Source organism: Pleurodeles waltl, chromosome 5 (genome assembly GCF_031143425.1).
Source record: "Pleurodeles waltl isolate 20211129_DDA chromosome 5, aPleWal1.hap1.20221129, whole genome shotgun sequence".
Lineage (NCBI taxonomy): Eukaryota > Metazoa > Chordata > Amphibia > Caudata > Salamandridae > Pleurodeles > Pleurodeles waltl.
Genome location: NC_090444.1, coordinates 59,691,674 through 59,719,541, shown reverse-complemented (window position 1 = coordinate 59,719,541; position 27,868 = coordinate 59,691,674). Strand labels below are relative to the sequence as shown.

Sequence of the window (27,868 nt, the reverse complement as noted above, 5' to 3'; positions counted from 1 at the left end):
ATTATGCCTAGCAGATGTTTAGTACTGGAATGGTACCCTTCCAGTACAAAATATAATATCTAGACAAACTTTAAAACTTTTCCTCACTTTGGATGCGTGCTGTACAGTGTAGCATACATGCACATTCTTAAAGGTTTGGAGAAATTGAAACATTTCTCCTTTTTATAGAAAGCCTCAAAACCCTATCTACAAATGTTAGTAGATAGGCCTTTGCAGGAAAAACCATGGGTGGTTGCATGGGAAGTCACTTATACTCCTCTGACACAAAGCAAATCAAAGCAGTTCTACTTTGCATTACTTTAGGGCTCCTTTTCAGTGCAAATACAGTTTTGTGCTGGAAAGTTAATCCCAAATAATTTTTTATGCTGGTTTGCATCACTTTTGTGACATAAACCCGGCACAAAAAGTTAGTATAGCCGACCCTAGGTATGATTTTCAGTAATACAATGTGATAATAACGTTTTTCACTACTACTGTCATGCAACCTTGCTAGGCCATGTGATGTTTATATCATTTCAATTACTGTTGCTACCTAAATAATTCTAAGAGTTATGTTTTAAAAAATAGCACAAAAATTGCATAGGAAGCTATGGTGGTTTTGAATAAGGCTTAATGGAATTTAAACAAGTTTAACGCTTGTGTAAATATTTTCACAGATATATTTGATTACATTTAAAATCATTCTCTCAAAGACAATTGCACATGTTTTTCACAGTTCCTATGAGAAAGGCCTCCTGTACAGCCCATTGATTTTCCACGAATAGTTTGGAATCAGTTAGCATTGGAATATTTGCTGTGTACAACTACCCAGATTCCTAATGGGGTGTTGTTCCAAAATGTGCTCATATCTTTGGACAAACTCAATCAATCATTGTTAAATTTGAGATGCCCAAAGGTACTTGGATAGAATGCCAAGTGCAACAATTGGTGCGCTGGAGTTATTTTTCCACAAGAGATATATCCCACAATACGGAAGGCATTTCTCTAACCTTCTTGCTATCTGTAAGCAGGTACCAAACACATGCAACAGGAAAGAATCTGAACCTAAATTTGGGTTAATATCATTATAGTTGTTATGGGACAAGGAGTAAAAGATGATATAATGCTAAGAAGCAGAAGTAGAGTCGTGCACAACACCTTGAGGAATCCATCATCCAACGTCTGTACACGTCAGTTCTTGAAAGTATACGTTTCTGGCTGGGCTATACGTTTACTTAAAACAAAGAAAGGCATTGTGGCCCATATTTATACTTTTTGACGCAAAACTGCGCCAACGCAGTTTTGCGTCAAAAAAATTAGCGCCTGCTAACGTCATTCTGAAGCGCCATGCGGGCGCCGTATTTATTGAATGACGTTAGCCGGCGTTAGCCGCCGGCGCTGTCTGGTGTGCGTTAAAAAAAACGACGTACACCAGGCAGCGCCGGCGTAGGGGGAAAATGGCGTATGGGCGTCCACAAATGGTGCAAGTCAGGCTGAGGCAAAAAAAATCGCCACAACCCGATTTGCGCCATTTTTTTACGACGCCCATCCCCCATTGAAATGACTCCTGTCTTAGCAAAGACAGGAGTCATGCCCCCTTGCCCAATGGCCATGCTCAGGGGACTTCTGTCCCCTGGGCATGGTCATTGGGCATAGTGGCATGTAGGGGGGCACAAATCAGGCCCCCCTATTCCACAAAAATAAATAAAAACAAATACTTACCTGGACTTACCTTAATGTCCCTGGGGTGGGTCCCTCCATCCTTGGGTGTCCTCCTTGGGTGGGCAAGGGTGGCAGGGGGTGTCCCTGGGGGCAGTGGAGGGCACCTCTGGGCTCATTCTGAGCCCACAGGTCCCTTAACGCCTGCCCTGACCCAGGCGCTAAAATCCGGCGCTAATGCGGGTTTTTTAGACCCGCCCACTCCCGGGCGTCATTTTTGCCCGGGAGTATAAATCCGACGCATATGCATCGGAGTCATTTTTTAAGACGGGAACGCCTACCTTGCATCTTATTAACGCAAGGAAGGTGTTCACGCAAAAAAATGACGCTAACTCCATGAACTTTGGCGCTAGACGCGTCTAACGCCAAAGTATAAATATGGAGTTAGTTTTGCGTCGAATTTGCGTCGAAAAAAACGACGCAAATTCGGCGCAAACAGAGTATAAATATGCCCCTGTATTTATATTAAACCAAATTGATTATTGTTAAAGAAAGACAATTTGAAGGTCATGATTGAGTTAATATTAATACAGAACTAGTTGGAATGGGACAAGTCCAGACTTCAGGTACAGAAGATTACAGTGAGCTAAAGATTTTGATAAATTTGTCTTTCCCTAGCTAGCTCTTATCAACACTTTTTTACAAAGCCAGTGAAATATCTGTTAGAAGTAAGCTGACATTGGGAGATGTTACCCAAAGTTGTGCCTTAATTGCTGAACTCTTTTCAACATGAGCAAAACTTAGGCATCTTGATTCTGTGGTATGGATCCTTCACATGGATTGTGACATAGAGACGCTGCTCTGTTTTTCATAGGCTAGACAGGGAACTACAGGTAGCTATTAGCTCTTGCAGAAAAGTAAGAAATGTGTTTACAAATCAGTGTACCCAAAGGTATAATTTTACAAATAATCAAGCTATTTCTTTAGGGGTTAGTAAGTGGGATATGTGCTTCTGGACAAAAGAAGCAGTTTGGGCAACCGATACAGTGACACCAACACTGATGACTAACTCCCATTTATATCCAGTCTCCATTGTGATATCTTAAACCACAATACATTAAGGGATTACAATGCAGGTCCCCAGGGATGTCTTTTCACCCTGATGTCTTCTGGCACAAGTGGCTAACTGGTTATTAAATGGTCTTTGGCAACTTGGAAGACCCCTCCTTCTAAAAGTACCCTCCATCGATCGAACCTCTGTGGCGATCGAAGGCAAGACACAACATCCAGATTTGAAGTATGAGGTACGTTTATTTCAAAGGAGCCATCAGACACTTTGGGTCTGCCGTAGTCAGCTCATCGTCCTCGAACAGCCTTTATTAGAAAACCAGCATTGCTTTGTCTGAACATTCTATGGTCAGACTTACATCCTATGTACTGAACATTCTGGCACGGATTTCTTGCGCCACCACTGCCACCTAACGACACAATGGATGCGCGGTATTTACAATACGGCGCACCGTGGTGCACGTTAGGCCAAAAGCGTCAACATTTTTTATGCTATTGTGGCGCTTTTGTTGCACAAACATTTTGACGCTAGCGCAGCAAAGTGCAAGGAGGTCCATTGATTTCAATGGGTGCGTCCTTTTAATTCCTGCTTTGAGCAGGTATTAAAAATGACACCAAAAAAGGCGCAATTAAATCTTGTAGATTTCATTGCACTATTTGTGTGGGCCTCCTAATGCCAGAAAGCCCCCCATGCATACATAATGCCTGATGCAGGCATATGCATGCATTGCACCACTTTGTAAATATGGCGCTGCGATTTTTGCCTTGTTGAGTCACATTGGCGTAAAAAAAATGACGCTAAAGTGGCTCAGGGAGGTGCTAGGGCCTTGTAAATCTGGCCCTTTTTGTTCAGGCAAAGGAATTTCCATGTCTGAATATCACAATACTCTTTCCCCTCCAATCAATAACAAAAAGAACATAATACATACTAAGGAAAAATAATTCACAAACTTTGCATTATAAACTTTGTACATAATTTAGCTGACATGTTGTACCACTAGGTAAAATATATGACATAAGGAAACAAATGAAAAAATGTTAAAAAAATGTAAGGAACTATATCAGAGCGTTTGCTCAGATTTTCTCGCAAACATGCAAATAATGACAATATGAGAAACATTAAAGATATTACATGAAGCATAAATTTCAGTAGCCTAAATAAAAACTAAGCATTTAAAATGTATCTTAAAATATGTACTTAAGAGGAAGACATCTAGAGTGGTTGCTTCTGCGGACCATGGGCCTAAGACCTGCTTCAGGAACAGACCTTCTCATGGAAGTTCTTAGCTTATCTGACCCACTGGATTTATTATCACTTTCATTGGGATCAAACGTTTCCTCTTGGTCATGCATAACCCAACATTTGACAACTCTTCCACCATTTTGAACAATTGACTCTGATTGATTTTCCACACAGTTTATCCACAACAACCAGGTCACTGAACTTTTCATAACCTTTTTTGATATGCACACCCCTTTTGATGCTAACTAAATCTCCCACCTCCACTTTTATCTTTTTTACCCTGTTGCGTTCATCAAACAAATTATTTTGTTTGCTCTTAGCATAGGCAACATTTTTCTTGATCTTAGTATCTTGTTCATCTAGTTGCACACAAAACCTTACCCATGTGCTCATCCAGTTGGGACAAACTTTGGTGGCTGCTTTCCTCCCTCACAATAACTCAGAAGGGAAAACTTGAGTCATGGAATGAGGGCTTGTGCGATAAAACCACAACATGGAAAGACCAGCATGGCTCACCAGTGCATACATCACCCCCCAGTACCAACACCATGTCTTGTAGATCTTCCTGTTATGTACCTAACTGGTTATTATACTCACTGATACCTAGATTAGCTACAACACTGTTCGCTGAAAGACATATTGTTTTGATTCTGGCAAACCTTCCCAAAATGGCCTACTTTGCTACATTTCCTACACATATTTGTAACAGGAAATTGTTTACCAGACCTGAAAGTGGAATATTTCAAAACCTAAAACATATATTTGTCTGTTTAAAGAACCCCTTAGCACTTCAGTTTTTTTAATAGTACTTATTTGTTGTAAACTCTTTCGTTGGCACTTTACTTTTCATGCAAATATTTCCCACCACTTCATTTTTCTTTTCATCCAGTTCTCTGATAGATAACTGGGACGCTTCTATGCTTTTCGCAATTAGCAAATTCTCATCCAGAGTTGGATTGCTGAGGGAAAGAAGTTTCTGTTGGATAGCCTTGTTCGTACAATGACTGTTAGAAATGAGGCCTCTAGTTGGCAGTCAGTTTAAACCCTGTCAAAGTAGGGACCTTCACTCTAGTCAGGGTAAGGGAGATACACAGCTCAGAGAATTCCTGCTCACCCCTTGGGTAGCTTGGCACAAGCAGTCAGGCTTATCTCAGAGGCTATGTGTAAAGTATTTGCACAAACACACACAGTAACACAGTGAAAACACCACAAAAGGACTCCACACAAGTTTAGAAAATAGTCAATATTTATCTAAATCAGGAAAAGAAGCAAACCACGGCACATCACAGAGTCAAGATGAAAGTACTTTATTGCTTAGTGACAAATCGGCGCTGAAGTCCTCTGGTGTCATGGGAAACACCAGATACGTGGTGTGTAAGCACAGTAATTTCTTCAAGTTTGCATAACAACAGCCGACACGTGTTTCGTCATCCTTGACTTTTTCAAGGCTGTAAGCATATACAAGTAGGATGTATCACAAGATTTGAAGATGAGTCACACAAATGGTGTTCATACTGTGAAATGCATCGTTGAAGTGAGAAAACTGTGATGAGAGGCCCGATATCACAAGTCACAAAACGAAATTTACCATCATCTATCTTTGTGTAAAGAGAACGCTGTGATGGGTGACAGAAAGAAAAGAAATGTGCAACTACCAAAAAGCGTGAAAGAAAATAGCATTAAAAGCTAGAAACCTGCAAAAACCCATGCATACGAAAAAAATGTGGTTTATGGTGTACTGCTTCTAATAGTTAACACCATAAAAGAAAACCTGGAGTAGAGAGGAGAAAAGTACGTCAAAAGAATAGAACGTGTAAACAGAGAGAAAATAATATAAAGGCGTACCTTATTCAATATAAACTATAGAGTTGAACTTGATAGAACTCCAAAATTTTCAAGAATAGTACATTTCACCATCCTTGAACGCTATATACAAATCAAACAAATACCAAGGGGGCTGCGAGTAGTTCTTTTCCCATCCTTCGGGGATCTTAACCCCCTGCTACTACAAGAATGGGAACAACTACTCATTAGCTCTTCTTTTGGCATTATGGACATACTCATCAGGGATGCCAGGGAAAAGAGGGACCGCTTACTCGTGGAAATTGAACTACTAGAGAAAGAGATTCAGGGCACAAACCTCAAGGAGGGCATAACCAAAAATTATGATATCCTGAATAATGTACTCCAGCAACATCAGACATACATTAAAGATAAAAAAAATGCGTAAATTAAGACGAGATGCCAACGACTATGCTACTGGCAGGGTTTTTACCTTTGCCCATAAATTTGACAACTGTAACAATGACAATCGGATTAACAGGGCATCATTACCGCCAGCACAACCTGTCTCTAGTATTACATCTAGTGACACTGAACTATCAAGTTGTTCTAGCATTACCAGCGAGGAGGCGAGTAGTTCTCGACAGGAACATGGTAGCCTCTCCCTTAATAAGTCGACTTTTTTATTAGAAATGGAAAGGTTCCGCAGAGGACAGAGGCACAACAGAAATACGCAAAACACCTATTCAAGAGAACCAGAAGGGGAAAGAGAAAAAAGGGCGGAACAAATAAACAACAAGACCGGGGTCACCACAAGATCAGCGACACGCAACATAAAGAACTAGACAACTGCACAACTCACGACGACGATTTATGTGTAATGAACTTATCAGACACCACCTTAGATGAACAACAGTTGAGTGTCCTCAAAAAAGGTTTGGGTTTTGTTCCAATTGCCTTCCCAGACTTCACAACCATGCACATAGATCTTTTTAAATTCACACGAAAGTGTAAACTTATGAAATACTTTGATCACAAACATTTAACTGACGTAAGACATACGGTCAACCCTACTACTGGAGATTTTTCTATCAATGACATAAGGGACATACAGACCCTACTTTCCTTAGAAAATACTGATGACAGTGGACCTACACCCACCTGCAATGACATCGCTAATGACCTAGGTCTAAACAGTTCCACTACATGTATTAGTGGTCTTAGACCACGATCTAGATTTACACCTGTTTTCTCATCAGACAATGCTATTGATGTGTTCCATAAACTGGTCACTGATGATCTCTATAAATTGGAGAATCAATATACATTGGGTCGGAAATCCTGGTCACGCAATCTGAGCCCACAGGAGCACATGGCTCTGCGCTCTCTGGATGATACCAAAGACATAGTAGTTAAGGAGGCAGATAAGGGTGGTAATATTGTCATCATGAACCGTAGTGACTACATTGGAGAAATAGACAGACAACTCAAAGATCAGAAAGCCTACTGTAAACTTCCTATTAACCCTATTGACAAAATCACTAAAACCATAGAGACCACACTTAGTTTCTGGATGGACAGAGGCCTCCTAACCAATTCCGAATGCAAATATCTTTTTAATCCAACGCCCATGTCTCCATGTATTTACATTCTTCCCAAAGTACATAAATCAGCACCCTTTCCTCCTGGTAGACCTATTATTTCTGGCATCAATTCACCCACCGAGAAGCTGTCGGAGTATATCGATCTCTTCCTACAACCCTTTGTATGCAATCTTCCGTCATTTATTAAAGACACAACACACCTCCTCAGTCTCACTGCAGATTATGATTGGACGGATGGTCATTTTTTGGCCACCTTAGACGTCACTTCTCTGTACACTTGCATACCAAAAAAAGAGGGTTTGGCAGCCATTCGATTTTTTCTCGACAAAAGAGATGCCATGTTTTTGGAACACTCTAACATGTTGATGGATCTTATCAATCTAGTTATGGACAACAACATTTTTTTACATGAAGGGTCCTGGTACAGACAACAACAGGGGGTGGCTATGGGGGCCAAATTTTCGCCCTCTTTTGCCAATCTTTACATGGGACATTTTGAACATCATCACTTATGGACCAGGTGTCCACCGGCTCTCACGCAGCATATCCTGTACTGGGGTCGATATATTGATGATGTCCTCCTTTTTTGGTCAGGGGATCGCATGTCCCTAGATCGGCTCATCCAGTACCTAAATGACAATTCCTATAACATACATTTCACTAGTAACATCAGTTCTATGAGTGTTGATTTTTTGGACGTGACATTATATTCGGACGGGAACCATATTTGTTCCAGGCTGTTCAGAAAGGCCACTGCCTCAAACTCCATCCTCCATGCTAGCAGTGCCCACCCTCACTCCCAAATTAAAGCTATTCCGTTTGGGGAAGCAATAAGGGTCAGACGTAACTGCCAGGAAGACTCTGAATTTTTTAGACAACTAGACCTATTGGAACATCGCTTCCTAAATAGAGGCTACTCTAGTAAGTTATTGAGTAGCACACGGGAAAGGATCACAAAGGTTGACAGGACATCACTTTTCCGTAAAAAATCACGGCAACAGACACACCGCAAAAAAAAAAGACACCAGCAGTTGTAACTACTTACACGTGTGCCAGTCCGGAAGTATTTAAGATTCTTAAGAAAAATTGGCACATTCTACTGACTGAGGAAAGTCTCAAGAAAGTTTTAAAAAACAGACCAGACATGATCCACCGTCGAGGTCGCACTTTGAGGGACAAATTGTGTCACAGCTACTTACCAACGGTCACCAACACCAGCTGGTTACCTATATTACCACCTGGTTTTTACAAATGTGGCCATTGTAATGTTTGTGAATATGCTTTGGATAAAACCACTAATTTCTGCCACAACACACAAATAACACATAGCATCAAACAGTTCATGAACTGTAACACTAAGTTCATAGTCTACTGTATTATTTGCACATGCAAAAAGATCTACATTGGCAGCACAATAAGACCTTTCAAAGAAAGACTGCAAGAGCATATACGGGCAATAAAAAACAAAAACAGAGATTATCCATTTGCTGTACATTACAACTCAGCACACCCTTTCCTTGAGAAATTAGATATACATACACATGGCATTGCTACCCTGGGTAAATGTCCAAGAGGTGGCAACAAGACTCTCTTTTTAAGGCAACTAGAGAGCAGATGGATAATTAAACTGCGTTCTGTGGAGGAGGGGCTTAATTCGGATAAAGACCTTCATGTCTTCTTGTAGAAACACCTCCTGACATACGACTCCTATGGCTAAAGTGTCACTCTTGTTTTTTATCTATCCATCTTTGACTCCTTACAAGGGATCTGTCTTTCTGAAGAAAGGGAGACATACCACCCTATATACTTTTTGTTGCACTATATATGTTCTAACATGACTGACTAATGTTTTTTGTGCAACGTACTGTTACACATTTTTTAGTATAGACTTGTTGCTCATTGTGTGTGATTCTTCCTGTGTATTCCACACTGCCTTTTTCTTGTTTATCGTTACTGTGGAACTGACTGTAAAATCATGTTTGATACTTTTGGTTATTATATGATGCAATGCTAATTCTGCGCCCTTTGTGATAATAACTATCTTTGCTACTTTTGTATATAATACGATTCTGTGGTTTGCACCAAGAATTCTTTAGGACTGAGTCTAAATTTGCATTATCATTTATCAGTCATGTATAGATTTTGTTAAAAATGCCGCTGTTTCTAGTAGTTCACGTATTCTAATGATAATCCTTCATAAAACATTCGAATTTTACCAACCGCTACTTTCTGTGTGCATACCTAGTACTTGGTGATGGACACAATACATCTGATTTCATTATGCTATATTTCTTCACTGTATCGTTTGTCTTATTTCTTTTATATGCACCATTATGGGTCTATTTCTCTCACTCTCAACTCCATTTATATATGGTGGGTCCTTCCCGATTACTGGCTCCTTTAGTCTGTTTTCCATTTCGACCTATTACAATAAATGGCCCTTCCAAGATGGCGATCGTCTCAGGACGACGCTACCTTCATTTGTTTTACTACAGACCATACGCCACACAGGTAAGAGCACCTGCATAGCCATGGCCCCATACAACCCTCGGACGGGGGCGAGCCCCCCGCCACCCCCGCCCCTCAGTTCTATTGTGTTATTCGGTTACCGGACATTTCCCCAGCGCCCGTAGCTTGCGCGCATTTTATTAATATTTGTCTTTAAAGACGGCCGGGCGCCCACTAATGTTTTACTGTGGGGTTATACTCGGCGTATTTTGATGCAACTCTTGAAAGGCGACCTCTCCTCACTTTTCTATTTCCGCTTGGACCGGACGATTGAGTGCTCTCCATAAGTTATAATTCCTAGTCTACTCAATTATTTCAAGCGCTGGTTCAGCTTTTCTAATTGGTGTACATATATAATGATTATATACATTAGGTTCTACGTATTAAGTCCTCAGTTTATTTCTCCCAAACATACACATTTTCTATTTAAGATTTTTCTCGGTGTATTTTACATAACTTCGTAATTACATAGCAAGACATTTGTTCCCGGGGTACTTTTTAATACTACTTGTACCTTGATTCTTGCTGCCCACAAATAATTTGGTTTACATCACCTTTCGGCCATTATTGATTTTTCCCTTTTATCCGCACCCCCCTTTTCTTTTCTTTTATTTTTATTCCTACAGACTTACCAGGGTCTATTTCATTCGTATGCTATCATTGGTACACTTTGATGTACTATTCTTGAAAATTTTGGAGTTCTATCAAGTTCAACTCTATAGTTTATATTGAATAAGGTACGCCTTTATATTATTTTCTCTCTGTTTACACGTTCTATTCTTTTGACGTACTTTTCTCCTCTCTACTCCAGGTTTTCTTTTATGGTGTTAACTATTAGAAGCAGTACACCATAAACCACATTTTTTTCGTATGCATGGGTTTTTGCAGGTTTCTAGCTTTTAATGCTATTTTCTTTCACGCTTTTTGGTAGTTGCACATTTCTTTTCTTTCTGTCACCCATCACAGCGTTCTCTTTACACAAAGATAGATGATGGTAAATTTCGTTTTGTGACTTGTGATATCGGGCCTCTCATCACAGTTTTCTCACTTCAACGATGCTTTTCACAGTATGAACACCATTTGTGTGACTCATCTTCAAATCTTGTGATACATCCTACTTGTATATGCTTACAGCCTTGAAAAAGTCAAGGATGACGAAACACGTGTCGGCTGTTGTTATGCAAACTTGAAGAAATTACTGTGCTTACACACCACGTATCTGGTGTTTCCCATGACACCAGAGGACTTCAGCGCCGATTTGTCACCAAGCAATAAAGTACTTTAATCTTGACTCTGTGATGTGCCGTGGTTTGCTTCTTTTCCTACATGGACTGTGACCTTTGTTGGTCAACAGCGTACTACACCCTGTGGCTGGGTGTATCACCACTGGAGCACTCTACTCTGTCATATTTGGACACATTACCATGAACTTTTGATATCAAGGACAATAGTAAACTTGGATGTGCGCACCGTTTTTACACAGCCACAATTTGTCTAACATTTTGTTTATTTATCTAAATCAAACAAGCCCAAAACAACAAAAATCCAACATACACAAGCAAAGATATGGATTTTTAAAGTAAAAAGAGTCTTAATCCACAGAAATCAATGGATGCGTTTTTTTAGCACAAAGTACCTAATATGCGTGAAAAATAAATTTTTGCTGCTCGCCTCCGGTTCGTGGATTTCCAGTCTGGTTCTGCCAGCTTCTCTTTCCAGGGGCCCAGGGACTGGAAGGGGCACCAATTGGCAAGTCAAGGGGACTCAGCAAGAGAGCTCAGTTCCTGGCAGATGAAGTCTTTGGTGTCCAGTCTTTGTCCTCTTTAAGGCAGAAGCAGCAAGTGCAGGCCAACCCAGCAAAGCACACACAGCAAAGGGGCAGTACTCCTCCTCCAGCTTTTTATCTCTTTTCCTTGTCAGAGGTTCCTCTTGATCCAGAAGTGTTTTAAAAATCTGGGGTTTTGGGTCCACTACTTATATTCATTTCTGCCCACTTCCTATAAGTAGCATTTTCAAACAGACAATCTAAAATCCAACTCTGCCAAAAAATGTGTTTTTAAATTGTGAGTTCAGAGACTCCAAACTCCATATCTCTATCTGCTCCCAATGGGAAACTACACTTAAAGGATATTTAAAGGCAGTTCCCATGTTCACCTATGGGAGAGATAGCTGAATAGTGAAAAACAAATTTGGCAGTATTTCACTATCAGGACATGCAAAAAACACCAGTATATGTCCCACCTTTAAAATACACTCCACCCTGGCCATGGGGCTACCTAGGGCCTACCTTAGGGGTGATTTACATGTAGTAAAAGTGAAGGTTTGGGCCTGGCAAGTGGGTACACTTTCCAGGTCGTATTAGCAGTGCACGACTGCACACACAGACACTGCAGTGGCAGGTCTGAGCCATGTTTACAGGGGTACTCATGTGGGTGGCACAATCAGTGCTGCAAGCCCTCTAGTAGCATTTGATTTACAGGGCCTAGGCACCTCTTGTACACTTTACTAGGAACTTACTAGTAAATAAAGTATGCCAATCAGGGACAGCCAATCATAATCACAATTTATATAGGGAGCACTTGCACTTTAGCACTGGTCAGCAGTGGTAAAGTACCCAGAGTACCAAAAACCAGTGAAAATGAAGTCCAGCACAGAGTCAAATATAAAGAAAAAAGACAGGGGAAACCACGCCAGGGATGCAAGGTCTAACAATAACAAATAAACTGATTCCTGAAAAGCTGATCAATACAATTTTCAAAATTATAATCTGCAACCAACTTTCTAAGTGCTGATGTAAGTATCTACACTTTTGTCAGTGGGTTGTTTTCTCATTAAAAATCTATGATGCAGCACAACTATGCTTGGTTAAATACAGATCTTTTTTCTAAATTTTTAACAGCTTCAATAAATTCAGCTCCTTGCTCTTCCTCTGTGAATTCAATTTCTGGAAGATATTTGAATATTGCACAACCCTCAAAACCAGGAGAGTGAAGTAATGAATATTTTTGTTCTTTTTGCTTGGAGCCTTGCTGCTCCTATTGCACCTAAATAAGTCTGGAAAGCATCAAACCAGTTTCTCCAAGTCACTGTGGTTCACCTGGGCTATCAAGAAAAGGTGAAGGTGGATTTACAGACTGCATGTTGGATCAATAACTTTTTTTAAAGTGGAACAGAGTAAACATAATTACTGATAAATGATACAGAATAATACAACCATAGAAAGTGAGTTAATCACTGCTGATGAAACATATACAAAAGCTGATATACACTATTTCCAAAATTATTGTATCACTGTTGCCTGTCACTGAGGTACTGTGTAGGCTAATTACTGATACAATTGTTATATTTTTGTGTCCCTGTTACTGAGGTACAGTTCAGGCTGAGTAATGCTGTAGTTTTTTTTTGGTGTGCCTGTCACCGAGGTACAATGCAGGGTAATTACTGATGGAATTGTTTGATTTTGGTGTGCCTTTCACCAAAGTACTGTGCAGGCTAATTAACGCTGTAATGGCTCTCCTTTTTCTGGTCTGAAAAACAGTGCAAGATGATTTATTTTGTAAAATATGAAGAATGGGTAAATTTCTTATTTTAAGATGACCGATACGTTGCACGTGCGATGTGTGTGTTCCTTAATGCGTTAGAGCTTACTTTGGGAAACTTCCCAATTTCACAAAATGGCCGCCTGACATGCGCAATGAACGTAGCCAGAAAATGACTATGCATGCATGATTGAAAACAGTAATCATAAAATGGCTGCAAAGCGTCAATTAAGTGAAGACTTGCCTGGCCTTGCATTGTATAGCTGCTTATGAAAATCATACCGTTCTTTATATCTGTTAAACTTGTATTAATGAGGTTAACTCTGTCTGTACTGTGTGCCAATCACCGAAGAAGTAAACGATCAGCACTGAGAACAGTAAATCTTGCAAGTTTGCGTTAATATCCTAAGCTTGAATCCAATAACAGTGAATAAGGAACCTCGCAATCACCCACGATGGCCGCCGTGCATGGGAAATAGAGCTTGTTTCAAAACATTTGCTTCTCTTTCAATGGTCAATGGAGCATATATCCTTCCAACGACTGGCCTGAAACTCAAATGCGTTTCAGCAAATGACAGACCTCAAATCTGTGGCCTAGAATAGAAAACAAGAGTTTTTCCAACCACAAATTATTAGCCCCAACCCGCTGAAAATGTGAGTCACGAAAAGTGGACAAGGGAACAAACAAACTTGCGGTTTCCGGTTTGAACAATGGCTTCCTTCATAGTGCTGACATATAATCCTGGTAGCGTCTTACTCCCGCTCGTCACCAATGAAGCTGTGGTGATCGAAGGCAAGACACAACATAAAGATTTGAAGTATGAGGTAGGTTTATTTCAAAGGAGCCACCAGACGTGTCGTGCCCGCCATAGTCAGCTCATTGTTCTCCAAATACCTTTATTAAAAAACCATGGGGTGTTTGAACATCCCATGTTCAGACATACATCTGAGGTACTGAACATTCTGTGTTCAGGCAAAGGAATTTCCATGTCTCAATTTCACATTTGAATATCACAACCTCCATTCTCCTATGTTCAGGTGAAGGAATTTCCATGTCTGTACATCAATCTGGATATCACAACCTCCATTCTCCTATTATTGTTGCCCTGGATTTACTTCTGCTGTTTTCATAATTACTTGCGCAAAATAGTGCAAATTCTGCTCTGTAATCCTTTCAAGCTTCCCACTGACAGGTCTCTCTCTCTCTCTGAACAGAGATGAAACTGCCCATTAAATGGATGGCACCAGAAGTCTTTGAGAGCCAGAGATACTCAAGCAAATCTGATGTGTGGTCCTTCGGCGTCCTGTTGGTGGAAATCATGACCTACGGGGAGATACCTTTCCCAGGTAAGCCCCCTGTTCTACAAATGGTATCATGACACAAGCTGCACCATTCACTATCGAATCACACTCAATAAAATGAAACGCTACGCATGATTTATATGTCTACATTGAAACATTCTTTAAGCTTTTGGAACCTACTAAATTGCTGATATAGTGTGTGTTAATTTCTCAAAGACAATAGTGTTTTTTCAAAGAGGGAAGACTTTTGAGGGCTATTCTTTCACAACATTGGTTGGTAGAGGTACCACATTTAAAACTGATTTCTAAGGATACTATCCCAAGGGAATTTTGCAAAAGAAAAAAGGGGACATAGAGGTGTTTAAAACTCTTTTAGAGCTAGAATGGGGAATGTGTAGGTTGTGTAAAAGGTGCAATGTATTTAAACAACTCAGGGCCAAATGTACGACCATCAGAGATTGCGACTCGCAATTTGTGAATGTTAGTGATTTGCAAACTGCAAGTCACAAAAGGAAATATACTAATGTGTCACAGACACATTTAGTGATTCCCAACAGGGTCACAGTTGACCGTCCTCATCAATATTAATGAGACAGGTCACAATTTGCGACCCATTGGGAATGACCATAAGCACATGGATGGTGGCTGATGGGATCAGCAGACCACCATGTCTGTGTTCGCTTTTTTTAAAAAGCAAACTTTTTTTTGTAATGCAGCCTGTTTTCCTAGAAGTTATCTTTTAATTTTTTAAGAGTACTTTAGAAATGTTTTTACCCACATTCACAAAGAGAAGGAGGTCCTTTGGTTACCCCTTCATATTTGCGAATGGGTTACCGCCTTCTCTACGGAGTCGGTAAAGTATGAATGTTTTGAAACTGCATTCCGGTTGTAAAACATTCATACATACCAGTGTGCGAATCGATATTAGGAAGGGACGCCCTAAACACGCTCCTTCCTAATACCAAATCGCAAAAGCAAAATGTGAGTCGCTTTTTGCCTTTGGTACATGCCAAAATGCATTTTACTGGTCGCAAACAGCCTGGTGGGTCGTTTGCAACCGGGTAAAATGCTTTGTGCATCTGGCCCCATGTCTGTGTTTGCTTTTAAATAAAGCAACCTTTTTTTTAAATGTGTTTCAAAAAGAAAAATGGAACGTTTCTGTTTTATTTTTTAAGGGTAAACAGTGGTCCGTGGGACCACTCCCTGCTCTTAAAAAACATTTTCGCTACCATTCACCTGGGGACCCTTTCCCGTCTGCAACTGGCTCACCACCTACTTGAAGTAGGCGATAAACTGCGATTGTTTTGCGACCGCATCCTGGTCGCAAAACAATCGTACATCCCCCTGCAACTCGCTATTAGGAAGGGACGCCCTTGGCATGCCCCTTTCTAATAGAAACTCGCAAACCCTATTTTGTGAGTCTGTAATAGGTTACCGACTCACAGAATAGTGGTTGCACATTAAGAGGCCATTTTAGCAGTTGCAAACAGGCTGAATCTCCAATTGCACACGTAAAAACGGTCGTACATCTGGCCCTCAGTGAGGGTTGTTAGGGGGAAGTACCAGTGTGGGATTAGGAAGGCCGGTTGATGCTTAGTTTCATAAGGTGGTTACAAAGTTGGAGTTGCGTTAGTCCTGTTTCTATTTATTATCCTTTTCAGTTTCTGGCAGGCTACTGGTCGAAGGTATTTGTCGACTGCTGTCCTAGGCAACCACGAGTCAGAGATTTCCTTTTACCTCCAAAGTTTTCCTGACCTTTGGTTCTCAGAAGAAATAATTGTATCTGCTCTCTTTAATCTAAACCTTATTCTTCTTATGTAACTGGATAAGTACTAACAGCTCAGGAAAGATGTTTGAAATATGTCTCTCAAGTTAACATATCTAGGCAAGATATTTTGTCTGGCTTTACTAATCTGAATCCCCGAAGTGACTCTGGCGCCTTACGATGAATACCTTAAATCACATGGGATAAAGAGATACCAGCATGCCTCATGCAAAATGCTAAATCCTTTGGTATTAAGGGGAATGCCATGTTATACCCTGAACATATGTGTCCTAAAGAGAACAGTCTTATGGGGACATTTTGGCCTGGTGGGCTACAAGCGAGACATCTCCCCTACAGACATAGGCCCTCATTATGACTTCAGCAGCATTTTTCAAAGTCCGCCGAAGCCGCGAACGCTATCATACCGCCAGCACGGCGGTATGATTGCCACCCTTTTAGGAGTTTTCTGTGGGCCAGTGGACGAAAACAGCATTTCCGCCTGCTGGCCCAGTGGAAAACTCACCACAACATTGAAGCCGGCTCATAATCGAGCCGGCGGCAACGTTGAGGTGTGTCGGGTGCAACAGCACCCGTAGCGCATTTCACTGCCCGTAATTTGTGCTGTGAAATGCACAATGGGGCTGTGCATGGGGGCCCCTGCAATGCCCATGCCAAGTGCATGGGCAGCGCAGGGGCCCCAGGTCCCCCCGACACCCCATTCCGCCATCCTTTCCATGGCGGTGTTTACCGCCATGGAAAGGCTGCCGGATGAGGGCTCGTAATCCCCAGGGCAGCGCTGCTTGCAGCACTGCCCTGGTGGATTACAACCGCCGGGACTGCCAGGCTGCAGAATGGCTGCAGCGTGGCGGTTTCGACGGTATGACCGTGGCGGCTCAGCCAGGGTCATAATGGGGCGGGCAGACCACCCTGTCTATGGCAGTCCGACCGCCGTCCCGCGGCTAGCAGTCTTAAGACCACCAGCCTCGTAATGAGGCCCATAGTGTTACTTATTCAGGTTCATGTTGTGTCTGGTTTCTCTGACGGCTACATTGTACAGACTGGAGTACTTTGGAGCGGACAGTGAGAGCCAGGAGCAACGTGTGCAGAGGGTTCTGGTGGAAGTACACATGGATGGCTTCAGATAATGCAGCAGTTTTCTTTCAGGATCTCTCAAGGCAGGTGTGCGCCTGACTATTTTGTTAGGACTAATAGCATACAAGAGGGAAGTGTGGGTCTTAGGGTTTACAATTCTTCTATGTTGAGTTGGAAGCTATGATGTACACTTGTAGTAATGTTCTGGTAAGATTTTAAATGGTAGTTTTAACAGGGGCTGTGGCATTCTGCTGGTGTTTGCAGTGTGCAGTGGTAAAGTCAGTGGCTATGGTGATGGCTCACATGCCTACCTATACTGTTTTGATGTGAATCAAAGTGGTAGAGGCCAGTATTCTAGTAATGGTTGGTGTGAAAGGTCCTAGCGTTCTCATGGTGTTTGAGGTGCAGTAGTGTGCAGTAGAGAAGGTTGCAGTGAATTCCTTCCTAGAGTTGACTTTTCTTGTGGTTGAGATGGTGACATGTTTCATTGGCCTGTGGTGGCCAGTGATACATTTTTGGTGCTGGTTAAGTCTATGGGTACATTTCTGGTTGAGATGGGGGATGCTACCGTGTACTGTTCTGGTGAGGTATGGATGCCAGGTCCATCTTAATAATGGAGGATGGTACTTGAACTATTCACAACCATTGGGAATCCTTCTGAGTGTCTTCAGTTCTACTGTTTTTAGATAAACTGTGCTGTTACTGAAGAGAACTGATCATATCCGTCTGGATACCCTCGAGGTTGATTAGTCACGCTTTACAAGTCCTGTTTGATTAATTGACGATTGATTGAATCTTGGTCCAACCCAAAAAACAGAATTCCTGCTTCAACAACTAGAGTCGCATTTCCCCTTGGAACTGGAACATGCTCCAAAATGAAGACTCGATAGCTGTGCTGGGCATTGAACTACTACTGGGGTACATTGTTTAAGTGGTGTTTGTGGTAAAAGAGTGTAGGGCTCTGATGCTCCTTTATGTACCAGAGAACAGTTCTGATTGTGCTTAATCTCTTGCAGTGTATACTTCTGCTGTTGCCTGTAGCTGTAGTTTACAGTTGTGGGTGTGGTGATGACTTTATTGTGTTACTGTGGTTTAAGGCAGTTGATTCCACATCTCTGCGTCTGTTTGATGTGGTAGTGTACATTACATTAGCACTGAGTGAAGTAGTGGATCGTTGTGGTGGTACAGTCTACATTTACATTGATCTTTAGATTGCATGCTCCTGTTGGAGGATGGAGGGAGTACAGTTCTGGAGGTACAGAGCACACCGCTTGGGTGGAGTTAGTAGCTCTAAAGATCTCCTGGTGTTTTAGGTGGTGCTGGCCCACATGGTAGGTGCACAGTTTGGATGGGGTTTGAGGACGCGTGGACTGAAGTTCTGCTTGAGTCCCTAGGTTCTCCATTTCTTTGGATTGTGGCTACTACCATTCAATTATGCAGAGATGGAAGTTTCTGTGTTCTTTGTCTCTTACCACTGTCCCCAACAGGTCTCTGTGTCCTGAAACAGACAGCCAGGAGGTGGTCAGCGGACACTGTTCCGGGTTCAGGGCTACACAGTACCGTAGAGCGCCCATTGCAGCAGCTGTGGGTCCGTGATACAGTGAGGTACATACCAGACGCAGGGCCTTTAAAACACAAGCTGGTCATTCTGCTTACAGGATGCATATCTATTTTATCATGGTAGTTGGGCATTTTTTTTGACTGTATTATCCAGTTACTCTTTTTTTCATACAAACAGTACATATACAATAGGACCTACAAAAACTAGGATATAAAACCAGAACGCAGTAATATCCTCTGTACTACACATTACATTTGGTCTTCCTCTGTAGCACAGCATTTACAGCCCAGCTCTGACTCCCCCACCCCAAAAATAAAGTAACATTGTGGTTTTTCATAGTGACAATTCATCTTCTATTTTTATGGACTATTATTTATACCCTTCCAGCAATCACCACGACATCTTCCAAAGATAAAGGACAGGACCGCAACAAACTCAGATATAATGGTTCATGCTGCAGAGCTAATGATGCACAGATGGTTTGGCCACATTGGAAAGCGTTGTATATTCTCAGCTCCCATGACTATGGAAAGGCCCTCTGCTCATGTGTGCCATCAGACAGCTGCGGCCTTGGGAATCATCGCCACACTAGGGATTTAGGTAATAATCATGCCCCCTTCAGTTATTCCGCAACTAGTCTGCCCCACATGTTTTAGGTTTTTTTCAGTCACAATCGACTCTGTCGGTTTTGTGCCCAGATAAGCCCTTTAGTTCCTTTGCCCATAGCCATCCCCTGTAGGCTCTAACCAGCACTGTGTCATTAATCTCCCCTTTGGTTACTTTGCCATAAAATATACTCCCCGCTCTGATTAGCTTTTATGTTGCCTTTAATCACCAACAGGTTTTGCCACTAGTTAGCCTATCTGCTAATTTGCCAGTGATCCATAATATCAATTATCTCACAACAAGTACCCCATCTTTATTGGATGAATAAAATCCTCTCTCCGGTGCTTTGATGGGGATGAGTCATATTAAACATTTTACTTCTTTGAGTTGATTATCACTTCAAAGTGCAGACAGACTGCTGAATGTCTAGAAGGCACCATTATGAGTTTTTGTTCTACTTTTATTTTGAAAAGAAATAAGAAAACAACATATTTTCTGTTTGTATATGCATGCTTATACATTTAAATTGGCAGCAAGTTTAATAATATACAAGTTCACATTCAGATCTACTATCTCAAAGCAGACCTTACAAAACGTCTACTGCTCACTCCTTATGTCTAGTTCACTACTCATCTTTCCTTCCTGTTTTTGTTCTACAGATAGGACCAATGAAGCCTACATCAAGGGATTGCTGCAGGGATCCCCCTTGCCTACACCCCAAGACTGCCCTGAAGGTATGGCAGGCATCATGAAGTTATGCTGGACCCGAGAGCGTACTCAGAGGCCTTCTTTCAAAGATCTCGAGAAGAACCTGACCAAACTTATTGATGAAGGGCTGGTAGAGGACACGGTGCAGTGATGGCACTAGAGCGTCCAGCCTCTAGATGCCACCCGTTGCCTAAGATGGCGCATTCTAGGGAAAATGCCTCTACTGTGACACAAGCACTCCAGACACTACAGCAACACCTGTTCTTCCACACACTCTGCAAAGAGTACACTACTGAGAAAGCACATCAATGAAGGAATGAGATAGCCATCCCTATCCAGAACTGGAGAGGACATTCTAGAAGGATATAGCACATCGATAAATAATGACAACATTGGGATTCGAGTTCTAAAATTACTCATTTGGCACTTTTACTGTGTAAACAAATTTGTATAAGATGAATGAAACCTGGCCAGAGCCTGTGCTTAAATATGAAATTCTGAACAATCATTTCATCACAAAGGAGAGCAGAGGTAACATGAAAAACAAATGGGTTGCTTTATAGTAGGATTAATATATTTTAAAAGCATTGTATTTACCTGTGAATGTAAAAGCATGTTCGATTTAAAATATCTCTATGTTATAATTCCACCAAAGCACGTCAGTAAGATATTAACACACTGAAGACAGGCCCGTATTTATACTTTTTTAGCGTCGCATTTGCGTCGTTTTTTGACGCAAAAGCAGCGCAAACTTAAAAAATACAGTGGTATTTTGTAAGTTGGCGCCGATTTTGCGTAAAAAACAACGCAAATGCGGGGCTAAAAAAGTATAAATATGGGCCATAGTGTCTAATTTCTCTTCTCTTTTAGAGTTTTTTCTACATTTTTTTATGGGTTAATTATATTCGACTACCTCTTTATTGATTACTCGTAGCTAACCACCCTCCTTGTTTACCCATATTAAGCGTAGGATGGTAGTAATGAAGGATGACTTATGAGAATGTGATGAAGGAATCAATAGTTTGCGTCCTCTCGATGATGAGAGATGAAATCCAATCAATAGGAGATGACATTTCAAACAAATATCAGATTTTATCATCGTTCCTTTACCCCTCGGGCATTACAATGCTTTGACCTTTACAACACGTTGCAATACCACGCAGGGCCTTACCACACACACCTTAACACCACAATGCATTGGTATTGTCTGATATGTTTTTAGGGAGTTAACCCCCAACTCCCTGCTTCTTCCTTTTTAACCCCCTTACCTCCCTTTACCTCTTCTCATCCCTGAATCCTAAAACCCTTTACTTCTGTCCATGAAGCCTGAAAACCCCTAACCCCTTTTACCTGTATCTACATCTGAACCCTATAACTCCTTACCTCTCTTTACCACTGCCCACCCATGAACCCTAAAAAAACAGCACCTCCATTTACCACTACCCCGAAGCCTAAAAATGTGTTACCTCCTTTTACATCTGCCCTCTCTTACCCTTACAGCCAGCAACCCTTACCAATCCCTTAACCTTTAAATCCATAATATTTATGACATTAAAAAAATACCTCTGTGGTAAAGCGGTGTATGGCAAAGTACCAAAAAAGAGCTTGCATGGTACTCACCTGCGTAGTACTTTCCTGCGTGGTGGCAGCACGTAAAGCCAAGAGAGAATGCATACCATTTCAAACATCCATCCTCTTCCTGCCAGTTTAGGACAGTGGCTTCCATCGCAACATGTCATCCATGGGTACCAATGGCAAGAAAAGGGACTCCTTAGCAAATTAACAAGCTGCCACATTAATAAATGGGTTACCTGATGAGGCAGTCTGTGTTGTGGCTCATCCGTAAGTATCTGATTTAAAAACAAATCCTCAATATACTCCTGGTAGTCAGGGAAGGATGCCATGTTGACTCTGAGCAGCTGTTAACTGGCTCTCATGTACTACCATGGAACATCTCAGCAGTATCCCAACCAATAATCCTTAAGTGATCAGCTCTAAGAAAAGAAGCATTTCAGGGATTACCTTTTAGTGGGCATCCAATATACCATTGATAATCCTCATCTCACCAGGGATGCTGCAGTGAATTTATCAAAGATGACAAGAAGAAAAGGGTCATTGCTGTGATGTTAAGTGCTAAGACATGGATGCTGCAGTGAACTTAATGATTATAAGAATGGGTAATGTAGTGAAGATCAATGCTAAGAGAGGGATACTGCAGGGAATTTATCAATGATTACGAGAAGGGGCAAAGGGCCAATGATGTTAAGATCAGTGCTAATAATGGTTTGGTATGGTGAATTTATCAATGACATGATAAGGGGCAGTGCAGTGAAGATCAGTGTTAAGAGTGGGGATACTGCAGTGAAGTTATCAATGATTACGAGAAGGCTGAATGCATTGAAGATCAATGCTAAGAGAGGGATGCTGCAATGAACTTATCAATGTTATGAGAAGGGCCAATGCTATGAACATCAATGCTAAGAGAGGGATGCTGCAATTGACCTATCAATGATACAAGAAGGGGGAATGCAGTGAGGATCAATGCTAAGAGAGGGAATACTGCAGTGAAGTTATCCATGATACAACAAGGCTGAATGCAGTAAAGATCAATGCTAAGAGAGGGGATGCTGCAGTAAACTTATCAATGATACAAGGGGCAATGCAGTGAGGATCAATGCTAAGAGAGAGGATAGTGCAGTGACAGTATTGATTATACAAGAAGGCTGAATGCAGTTAAGATCAATGCTAAGAGAGGGGATACAGCAGTGAAGGTATCAATGTTACGAGAAGGGGCAATGCAGTGAGGATCAATGCTAAGAGAGGGGATACTGCAGTGAAGTTATCAACGATACAAGAAGGCTGAATGCAGTTAAGATCAATGCTAAGAGAGGGGATACAGCAGTGAAGTTACCAATGATACAAGAAGGCTGAATGCAGTTAAGATCAATGCTAAGAGAGGGGATACAGCAGTGAAGTTATCAATGTTACGAGAAGGGGCAATGCAGTGAAGATCAATGCTAAGAGAGGGAATAACGCAGTGAAGTTATCAATGATACAAGAAGGCTGAATGCAGTTAAGTTCAATGCTAAGAGAGGGGATACAGCAGTGAAGGTATCAATGTTACGAGAAGGGGCAATGCAGTGAGGATCAATGCTAAGAGAGGGAATACTGCAGTGAAGTTATCAATGATACAAGAAGGCTGAATGCAGTTAAGTTCAATGCTAAGAGAGGGGATACAGCAGTGAAGATATCAATGTTACGAGAAGGGGCAATGCAGTGAGGATCAATGCTAAGAGAGGGAATACTGCAGTGAAGTTATCAATGATACAAGAAGGCTGAATGCAGTAAAGATCAATGCTAGGAGAGGGGATGCTGCAGTGAACTTATCAATGATACAAGAAGGGGCAATGCAGTGAGGATCAATGCTAAGAGAGGGGATACTGCAGTGAAGTTATCAATGTTACGAGAAGGGGCAATGCAGTGAGGATCAATGCTAAGAGAGGGAATACTGCAGTGAAGTTATCAATGATACAAGAAGGTGCAATGCTGTGAAGATCAATGATAAGAGAGTGGATGTTGAAGTGAACTTAGAATTGATTACAAGAAGTATGGATGAAGTGAGGATGCCTTAGTAGATGTCCTATGCACCAGCAATAAATGTCCCTTGCTCTGCACTAAGACAAGTGACTCTGCACTGCAGAAACATCAGTGGGTATCTGGCGTATGAACCAACGACCCTCAAGTGTCAGCATAAGAGAAGGAGCACTGAATTGACGAGATATCACTGCATACACATTATACTGACCAGTGAAGATCAGTGACATTCCCACTGCTAAAACAAGGAACGCTGCAGTATCTAAGCATCAATGGCTTTTCAATATATTAGTCAATAGTAAATAGCTTTTCAGTGGTAACAGAAGGCACCCAGCATTGAAGAAGTGTGACTGGGTAGCGAATAATTCGATATATAACTGTCAGTGCCTCGAAGCTGTTCAAAGGAATATGGTAGCAAAGATTTATCAATGAGTTTTGATGTAGCAACCAATAACCTCAAGGTCTTGATGCCTTCATGAAAAATGCTGCAGATAAAACGTTTCAATGTGATGTTGTCATGTTCTTCCTATTTGTATTATGTACCCCAGCCATTGTTCTGCTTGCAATGGTCTTGTGTGGTTGCTTGTAGATAATAGGTTGCATTTCCTTAGTGGAATCCTGCAGGCTCGATTAATGGGATGTGACCTTCATTCTTTGTTTGTGTGCCTGTACTCCTATGACTGTCTTTCCTAAAGTATGTGTCTCGCATTTAAAGTGGCTTTGTTTCTGGGGAGTGGGACTATTTCCTAGTTCCTGTGTCCATATTATAGTTCTTCGTTCTTCGTTTCCTTTCACTGTTTCTGTTTCTCCCTGTCCCACTATCTCCATGTACTCATCTCCCAATGTTTCCATGTCTTTGTCTACCTGTCTCCTCGTCCCAGTGTCTTCCGAAGGGTGCGTCCACTTATCTCAGTGAATGTGTATCCCTGTCCTGTTTCCACCTACTGCCTGTTTCTCCATGTATCTGTGCTTTCTCATCCCAGTGTCTTCTGCTCCAGTGTCTCTTGGTCTCTTCATACATGCACTCTTCAAGAGAAGAGATCTGACACTTGGCACACACATTTCAGAATTATCCGCTCTTAATGCAGATAAGTAATGACATGCTGTCCATACACAAGCTTCCTAAAGAAAAGAGCCATGACAGTTCTAAGCGCATTGATTTAGTAAATTTTAGGGCACTCATCTGATAAACCTGTGCATTTTGGGGCAATCTTGTGGACTAAAGTGTGTTACTTCATGAACCCCCGCAAGCCTACTGCTGTGAACACACAACTTATAAAGCCATTGTTGAGCAGCTGTTATATGCTGTATCCTTATCTAAGAATGAGGACATGATGCAAAGAGGTTTGTGATGGTCTGTCTTCTGGGACCAGGGGTACACGGACGCATCACAGTCTCTATTACTGTATACCTTGTACACTTTCAAGCGGGGGACCCCACTGATTGGGTCATACTTTTAATTTATCATTGTAAGTGATTCTGCTACTCAATCATGCTATTTCATCAGTGCAATAATGTCAAGTTTCACAAATACCTCATTTTGAAACAATAAAATGTGAATTACTGCATTGTCAATGTTTGTGGGGGTTTATTGGTATGGTTTCTGGCTTCTGCTAGTGGGCTGGGCTCAGACTCAGGTGGGTTTGAGTTCAAGGACCAGATTCACAAAACTGTCAGTGTTAGACCTTGCATCCTTGGTGTGGTTTCCCCTGTCTTTTTGCATCTGCTTTCTGTGTTTTTGACTGTGTGCTGGACTTTGTTTTTGCTGGTTTTGGTACTCTGGGCACTTTACCACTGCTGACCAGTGCTGAAGTGCAAGTGCTCTCTGTGTAAACTGTATCTGTAATTGATTCTTCCATAAGTGGTGTATTTGACTTACTAGTACGACCCTAGTAAAGTGCACTAGAGCTGCCCAGGGCCTGTAAATCAAAGGCTACTAGTGGGCCTGCAGCACTGATTGAGCCACCCACATGACTAGCCCTGTAAACATGGCTCAGACCTGCCACTGCAGTGTCTGTGTATGCAGTTTTAAACTGCCAATTTGACCTGACAAGTGTACCCACTTGCCAGACCCAACCTTTCCCTTTTTGTACATGTAAGGCACCCCTAAGGTAGGCCCTAGGTAGTCCCATGGGCAGAGTGCAGTGTATGTTAAAGGTAGGACATGTACTCATGTACTGATGTTTTTTCCGTTTCATGATAGTGAATTACTGCCATATTCGTTTTTCACTATTGCAAGGCCTATCCCTCTCATAGGTTAACATGGGGACTGCCTTTAAATATTTGTTAAGTGCAGATTCCCATTGGGAGCAGATAGAGATTTGGAGTTTGGGGTCTCTGAACTCACAATTTAAAAATACATCTTTTGGTAAAGTTGTTTTTTAGATTGTCATTGTGAGAATGGCACTTTTAGAAAGTGGGCCTTTTCTTGTGTAACAATTCTGTGCCTGCCTGTGAAATCCACGTCTGGGTCCGACTGACAGTTGAGCTGTTTGTGAATTCCCTCTGGACAGTGACACAAAGGGAGCTTGGATGTAGCCTGCATATCCTGATGAGTCTCCTGGGCTACAGTGGGGAGGGAGGAGCTGACATTTCGACCTGAAAGAGCTGTGCCTGTCCTCACACAATGCAGTCTCCAACCCTCTGGTGTGTGTTTGAGGCCAGGGTTGGGCAAGGCAGAATCTTGTGAACAACAGATAATTTCCCTTGAAGTTTGCCTACTTCAAAAGCAGAAATGGGTATAAGTAGTGGACCCAAAACCTCAGACTTTTAGATTGCTTCTGGATCAAGAGGAACCTCAGCCAAGAAGAAGAGCTGAATAGCTGAAGGAGGTGTACTGCCCCTTTGCGTGTGAGTGTGCTTTGCTGGGTTGGCCTGCAGTTGCTGCTTCTGTCTTTGAGAGGACAAAGACTGGACTTTGCGATGTTCTTGTTCTTCACCACATGCGCCAGGATTTCACACGCATCGTCGCTAGGTGTTATAACTACAGTGAACCGGCGCGGACCAGAGGTTGCCCGTCCGGAAATAGACGCATTGCTCTTCTGCGGGAGAGAAAAATGACACATCGCCTGCCGGACTGGAGAAGAAACAACGCACAGCTTCACTGGCGAGCAAGGAATTGATGCATAGCTGACTTTTCTGAAGCAACGCTCACCCTTGCGGCTTTATTTTTGACGCAAACCAGGCACTTTGTGTAAAAACAACACATCTATTGATTTTTTATGGATTAAGACTCTTTTTAATTTAAAAATTCATAACTTTGCTTATGTATTTAGTTTTTTGTCATTCTGATCTTGTTTGATTTAAATAAATATTGGCTATTTTTCTAAACTGGTGTTGTGTCCATTTTGTTGTGTTTTCACTGTGTTATTTTGTGTGTTGGTACAAATACTTTACACATTGCCTTTGAGATAAGCCTGACTGCTTGTGCCAGGCTATCAAGGGGGTGAATAGGGGTTGTCTTAGGAGTTTAAGTCCCTTACCCTGACTAGAGTAAGGGTCCGTGCTTGGACAGAGTGCAAAGTGACTGCCGACCAGAGACCCCATTTCTAACAGTCACACAGCCAGCAGCCAAAAATGCAGAGATATGGCACTGTCCTCCCCTCTCCCTAGCACCAGTGCAGAATTTTTCTGCTGCGCGACACGCACACTTTTGCGCCATAGTGCAAGGGTGTGTGTGGTGTGAGTCTAGCACAGGTTTTGTACGGGAAGGGTACACTTCCAGTGCAAAATACTATGCTTAGATTCAATGTAAAACTTTTCCTACTTTGTATGTGTGCTGTACAGTGCGGCACAAATGCAAAGTCAGAAAAGAAAGGAGAAATGAAAACATTTTTGGGCACAAATCCTGTCCACTAA

The 27,868-nt window shown here is 41.8% G+C and overlaps 1 protein-coding gene across 2 annotated transcripts in view; it reads left to right on the top strand.

Annotated features, from left to right (window-relative positions):
• LOC138295335 (tyrosine-protein kinase-like) overlaps positions 1-25,585 on the top strand; it is a 195,513-nt gene extending 169,928 nt beyond the window's left edge. Inside the window, exons 8-10 of one of the 2 annotated variants that reach the window (XM_069233563.1) lie at positions 14,598-14,729; positions 19,490-19,702; positions 20,368-25,585. In XM_069233563.1, the coding sequence (XP_069089664.1) occupies positions 14,598-14,729; positions 19,490-19,702; positions 20,368-20,567 (545 nt within the window). In that variant the 3' untranslated portion in view covers positions 20,568-25,585. The remainder of the gene's footprint in view (positions 1-14,597; positions 14,730-19,489; positions 19,703-20,367) is intronic. The other variant, XM_069233564.1, reaches the window with a different exon arrangement.
• The last annotated feature ends 2,283 nt before the right edge of the window (positions 25,586-27,868 follow it).